The sequence below is a fragment of the Delphinapterus leucas genome, chromosome 19, assembly GCF_059928025.1.
Source record: "Delphinapterus leucas isolate spDelLeu-1000000601 "Yukka" chromosome 19, BTC_Dleu_Yukka2, whole genome shotgun sequence".
NCBI classification, from domain to species: domain Eukaryota; kingdom Metazoa; phylum Chordata; class Mammalia; order Artiodactyla; family Monodontidae; genus Delphinapterus; species Delphinapterus leucas.
Genome location: NC_143147.1, coordinates 20,499,381 through 20,506,438, shown reverse-complemented (window position 1 = coordinate 20,506,438; position 7,058 = coordinate 20,499,381). Strand labels below are relative to the sequence as shown.

The 7,058-nt window shown below is 35.9% G+C and overlaps 1 protein-coding gene across 1 annotated transcript in view; it reads right to left on the bottom strand.

Annotated features, from left to right (window-relative positions):
• Positions 1–829: 829 nt before the first annotated feature.
• Positions 830–7,058, bottom strand: part of YWHAE (tyrosine 3-monooxygenase/tryptophan 5-monooxygenase activation protein epsilon) — a 46,724-nt gene continuing 40,495 nt past the window's right edge. The window contains exon 6 of the mRNA XM_022595810.3: positions 830–3,952. Within this exon, the coding sequence (XP_022451518.1) occupies positions 3,900–3,952 (53 nt within the window). The 3' untranslated portion in view covers positions 830–3,899. The remainder of the gene's footprint in view (positions 3,953–7,058) is intronic.

Genomic DNA, 7,058 nt, shown 5'->3' with positions numbered 1-7,058 from the left:
CTAGGCAGTAATCCTCTTTTTAGACAGCAGCCACTGAAGAGCCCTAAATATATTTATCATTTATATTCTATTTCCTCAATTCTAATATGAATTACTTACACTACAGCTTAATGTCTACTATAGCTTTTCAAAAAGGCATATATCGATTGTAAACCATATACTGATCTCAGAAATGTTAAAATGTATTTTTTAGATGATCACTTTAGGGTAGGGAAAATATATTTCAATAAAACACTAACAGCCTAAAAGAAAGAGAATGCTTAATGGTTAAGAGCATGGGCTCTTCAGTCATACAAACCCAACTCTGAATCCTGTTTGACTACTACTAGCTTTGTGGCTTTGGACAAGTACCTCAACTTCTCCCATCCCAGTTTTCCAATTTAAAAAACGCAGATGGAAAACTTACCTAATTATCGAGCACCTATGTGCTAGACACTGCCTAATGAGCACAGTGCCTGGTACATAGCTGATACTCAATGTTAGCTATTAGTTGTCAATACCAATCACAAGTCTAGGAACTCAAAGAAATGAGAGATATGTCTTATCTTGTTGGACGGTTTAATTTTGCTGATCTGGGTTGGATCCAGTATCACCACTTCCTCTAAAAGCTCGCAATTCCTTTTCAGTAGGCAGAGGAAGGGGGAAGGGGCATGATACAGGTAAGGAATTAAGAGGTAAACTATACATATAGCCAACATTTTAACTATAAATGGAGTATAACCTTTAAAAACTGTTGTACACCTGAAACTCATTAACATTGCGAATCAACTATACCTCAATTTTTAAAAAAATTTCGAGGGGGAAAATAAAACTTTAAATCCAAATCAAAGAAGGAAAAACAATTATTTTAATGAAGCATCCCAGAATTTTACCAGAGATCCCTGTGAACTTGTTAAAAATTTCAAAGCAAAGCAAGATTCATCTTTATGCAATTTTTTCAGCATGACCACTCTTCTACTGTCCTAGGATCAACAGCATACATAGCAACTAATATGGGGTTCTGTTTTGTAAAACTCTCAAGTGGCATTCGTCTGGAGCAGGAGTCACTGTTTATATTATTCCATCAACACGCCCTTATTATGATCTAACTTACAATTCTTGTCTTCCTAGACTAAAGCAGTAAAATATAATTTTGGAGATCTTCCTTTCTGGCCACCCATCACAGAACCCAAGTATGGATATAAACCCATTTATTGCTGCTCCTAACATTTTAGAAAACCTTTGAATTTAAAACCTTTTTCAAAGCAATTACCAAAAAATCAAAACTGCATTCAAGTTGTAATGGTAACTCAAGTTTCTATCAAAATCAACTGATCCTCACAGATGACTAAACCAGGAGCTGAAACAAACACTCCACCTCCCAGACAACAGATACAGGAAGTGAAGTAACACTGACCTCACAGGGCTGTCACCTTTCTGCAGTCTTCGCTCGCTGTCTTCCAATCTCTGATAGGGATCTTTCTAAAGACCTGTACTGATCACCACTGTCCTTCCTAAGTGCCTTCATTAATTTCTTTGGATGGCGAGTCCTTTTTTCTCCATACCAAGATTGCCACACCACTGAAAATGCTCATGGCATCCTGAATTTGCTGAACACAAATAGAAGTCTACATAGTCAACTAAGGAACTCTTTCACTAAACAAATTCATGTGACAACCCAACTTGGCAGAACCACCTCCACAAACCAGACTATTCTGTAAAAAGATTACCTACGTGTTCATTCAAACTCTTCCAAGGCCAGGCATTCACACGTTAGTGTTTAGTGTGGGAGCGGCCCGCAAAACCCTGAATCTAATCTATTAGCAGTTTCTTTAAAAATCTGTGATAGAGCTCAACAAATTCCTCTAGTTTTGGACTGAGATGCAGCAGACAACACTTGGCAACATTACTGCTGGAAAAAAAACAAATCTGATTATCTCTTGAAGGTAGCTCCAAAGAGTACAATTTATATACAATCGTCTCCAATTATCTGACGGAAAAGCAATTCACAAAAACATTGTTTATTCTACATACACTTATTTTAGTAAGAACTACTAGTACATCACTAATCTACTGATTTCCCAAGTCTTTACTACGAAGAACTCAAGCCCAAGTTATACTTTTGGTGTCAACATCTCATTTAGCAACAAGTCAAGTGTGGTGAAGCTAGTAGTCTCATACACTGTTGATGGGGCTATAATGTCGAACAATTCTTGGAGGGGGATAGTATTTACCAATTGAAAAGTATATGTTTTCTAACACAGGAAATCTAGAAATGTATCATACAGATACACATGCATTTACTGCAGCACCATTTACAACAGCAAGGCTGGAAATAATCTGAATGTCCAAAAGTAGTCAACTGTTTTTTTTTTTCCCAAAAATCAGGAGTACATCGATGTGAGGCAGTCATTTGAATGAGACAGATCTCAATGCCTGACAATGATCTATACTAACTAAATATCTGTATACAGTGATGTATATGATCTCTGGAAGATATTACATTGAGTGTTTCTAATAAAGGGGACTACCATACTATTGTTTTACCATGTGTACGTGTACTACTGAGAATGAATTTAATCATTCTTCTCTGCTCCTGTCACTGACTGGGGCGGGGGGGATTTTCCCCTCAGCCTAAGAAGGATTATTCTGACACATTCACATATTCAGCCTTTCGTTGCACAACCCCAAAAATTCCATGCTAGATGATCCACAATTACACCTTGTATTATAAATACACACTTGCACTTTAATGATTAAAATAAACATTGTGTTGTTATCTGGTTTAGAAGACAGGATACTTGCACTACTTATACTTGTTCTTCACAACCAGGTTACAGGTATTTTCCCCCCAGAAATATACATCATTTTTGGGAAACAGACAAGTGATTTACGGAAGGAAAAAAATAAATGGGATCTTTTTCACATTCAGGCAAACAATATAATCAATATGTTCAGACTAGAGATTTTATTTTAGAAGGATAAAGGATGGAGGCGCAATGATGTTTGGCATTTTTAATTTAGGTTTGTTTTATTTAAGTTTAATGTTAATCCATGCTGTGTTTCAGTAAGAACAATACAGATTCTGTATCTGTGGCTCCAGTCAGATATCCAGTAGTACAAATTAGCTTCAAGTTACACATACTGAACAAAAGAGGTTGAGCGAGCGAAGGAGGGGAGGGGCGGGGCCCAGGGGGAGAGGGAAGGAGAAGAAACAAAGAATTGAACACGCATGCAGGCTTTTCCATTACCACCTTCAATGCTAACCTGCTTCAGAGGGAGAGTAAAGTAGGCAAGAATGAGCAGCCACGGATTGTTGAACTGTTACCAGCACCATGCTTTTCAGCAACATTTCAGCAGAGTTTGAAACACTTTTTACAGCAAAACCATTACAACAAACTCCCCAAACAACCTTAACCACCTCAAGCTAACATCCAATTAATTTTAAACATTGGTATAAAGTTCAATTTAAACAATTAGAAAAAGGGAAAATGATACCACATACACCTCTATAGTGTGATTAACTTTTCTCTTAGATGCTTGCATCACCTAAAAGTCTAATGGCTTTCGAATGTAATTTCCATTTCTAATGGTGATCTTGCCACATCTGGCAGGAGACAATACAGTAATGCTGAAAAAGCCTCTATGCAGTCCTGTTAGTGTCTTAAAGAACCTAAAAGCTGGGACCAGTAAAATCCACAGAAATTCACTCTTGCCTTTAAGAACTTTTGAAAACTGTTTTTTTTTTTTAAAAAAAAAAAAAAAAAAAAAAAAACCAACAGGGCAGGAACCTAAATTCTGAGACCAAATGTAAAAGTCAGATTTGGTGGTTCTCAGTGACAATGGGGGAATTTCCAAGAGGGGTGGGATGGGAAGGTGTGGGGTGGTCAGAGATGGTTTCTCTTGTTGGCTTTTATGTCTCACTGATTTTCATCTTCCACATCCTGCAGCGCTTCTTTATTCTGCTCTTCACCTGCAAAGAAGAATGACAGTTAATTATTTCATAATGACTAAACTAGGCTGTTGTGGTCACAAAGGTATCATTCCAAGCATAAAGACTCCTTATATTTGCTGCAATTGGTTTAAACACAGACAGGCAAAGGATTTCTACCTTGACACCTGAGATGCCTAAGCCAAGAGGTGCTGCTGGATCAAGGTCCTGAATGATCAACAGGATGAAAAAAAACTGATGCATAGTAAAAGTCAGTGTTTTTATGCTAAAAAAGCTCTTAGACAGACAGCCAGGTAACCATATTGTTAAAATGATTTTCAAGCTTTCATGTATATCTTGAGTCAAAATACTCTTTCTCAATAACCTCACCTCTTCAAGAACCAAGAGTACGTTATAATTTTTTGCAAAATCTAATTTTTCTGGAGGCCCCATTATTAGAAATGTTTCAGTAAGAGAACTGAGCAGTAAAATTCTTCAAAGGAGTTCTATAGTTTTAGAGGGAGGATTCTGCTTTTGTAAACGAATATTTTACACATTTTGTATCCTGGACAGTCACACCAAACCATAATCACAATTTCTCACTCCGGAGTGGAATAGCATGCTCAAAGTAAACCAGACCACTGAGGTTATTAAAGAAGGGCATTTGGACCAGTTCTCTCATGCCACTTTTCTTTTCCCTTTGAACACGATGATTAGCCTGAGGAGTTTCAACTGCACTATGACATGCAACAGAAAGCCAGCCTATTTACCAGAGAATCATCTACCTATTAATAAGCATTAAATAAGTCAGCCATAATAAGGAAGCATGCAGGCTTCTGCCAAAAAATAAACGTGTAAAAGTTACATTCTTCTTCTTTAACAAGCCACTTGTAATTCCTATGTAGTTACTAGTTTGATCAAAATAAATGAAAATCAATTAACTAACCCAACAATCATTATATGATAGTTCAGACAACCCATCCATTCATAGTGCTTGTTAAATTACTTAATTAGAATGGACAAATGACACTAAGACCAGCTGCCTACAGACATAAAGCAAAACTCTGAGGAATACTTTTAAACAGTCTTAAAGACCTTGATACAATAAATGCTGTCATGGCAATAAGGGTTAAGTAAAGATAGTTTCAGTCATTTTAACATTTTTGTGATAAAAATATTTGACATTGTGTAAAAGTACTTAATGTACATAAAGATTTTTGAATCACATTTAGAAAAAGACGTGCAAGGAAAGACAAAAGTAACTATTTACTGAGGGAAAAAATGATGGTCCACCCAACTGTTCCCCCAAAGAATAATGTATTCAAACTTAGGAAATGATAGGAACGTTCACTCTCATTTTTAACAGCCATACACTGCCAAAATATGGTTAACATACAACAACAGAGCACACTCTAATTTACTCATAAGCAACCATTAGATTTGCCAAAAGTTCCAAGTAACTTTGGCATAAAAATACTGTCACATAAGTCACACCCAAACAGAGGTAGACAGGGGTAGCAGATCATAAATGTCTTAGAAGGTTTCACATCCTGGAATGTAGAACAGGCAGTTTTTTAAGCGACAAGATGATGATATGCAGGCATGATTAGTGAAGAACCAAAACTAAAAGCAGAATTCACTGTGCCATGATAATGACTTACAAAGTAGTTTTTAGGAAAGGAAGAGTTGGATTTTCCTTTAGGAATCTATATTGCAAGGAGAAAGGGAGGGAGAACAATCATATGAAAGCAACATTACAAGAAAAATAAACCAAGAGCAGGACAAAGGAAACATCAATGATTTAGGGGAGTCAGATTTTGATCCTTTTACTTTGTATGAACTTCACTCTAAGAAATAATCTGTTCCTTTTTAAGAGGATGTAATAATATCCTCTTAAAAGGTATACAGAAGGGGGGCAAAAAGGGTTCTTCAGATACATATTTCTTTGCCCAGTTTCTAGATTTGGAGGGGAGGAGGGGAACGGGCAGAGCGAACACATTTCCTCTCTATGGACTTGTGTATTTAACAGTCCTCTGACTACAGGTTAAGAGAAAAGGACTGAAATCACTTGATGAGAAAAAGTGGTGCTCCCTTTAAAGAATTATGTTTCAAAAGACCCAGACAGACATTAACATACTCTGCTGTTAATAACATATAAACGTGTAAGTAAAGGCTTGTGAATATATACTTCTTCCTTTAGAAACCCTCAATTCAAAAGGTTTTTGACACCATTTTTCATATTTAAAGTAAAAAAGGAGAAAACCATCTAAATAATCCTTAAAATAAATGCAAGTAACATCCTGACCAATTTCATGACCAAAATTCTTCTACATTCAGCATTGATTCTAAATCACAAAACCAATTTAATGAAACATGTAATACTCTACCTTTTAGCAAAACTGGCAAATAATTTCCTAGTACCGACAACAATTTGTAAATTCAGATAGCTTAATATTGCTAAAATTTCAAGATAGACCACTTGAATTTTTCACATTAAACTGCTTCTTAATTCCAAATATTTTGTGACAAACCTCTTAAGTGAAAATCAATCTGTTTCGACCAAATTTAATTAATTGGTCAATTTACAAAATGAAAAGGAACTGACGCAACTGAATTTCACTAGATTTTTAAGTCTTTTAGGATTAAAGAGAAATCTACCCTAAAATGTAATAAAACATTTTGTACAAAGAACCTTCCCAACTATGAAAACATAACAAATCTAAAGATACCCTATTTTTAAATGATCCATTTCATAAAACAATGCTCAATAACCAAGAAAAAGCATATCTTTGGTTCTGTATAAAAATGGAGTGACATACAGTCTACCCTCAATCAATTCCTGGTTATGAGTGATAATGAAAAATATAAACTTTATTTTTGTAATCTAGCAACTTAGTTATAAGAGCTGGCATCAAATGTCTAAAAAAAAATTGCTTTTCAAAGTCACCTTCTTTTTGTTACTTTTCACCCTCAAAAAAACATCCCCAGAGGTCAAAGGGGTATAGAGCTTACTTATAGGTCAATAACCGCTTACCAAACTCTCCACATGCTTTCCTTTTATCCCCTCAAACAGGCAGAGATATTAGTCTTCTCTGAGCTGGGGGTGACTGTGAAGAGTCCACAGCTATTTGGCCATTCTTCTTAGTAG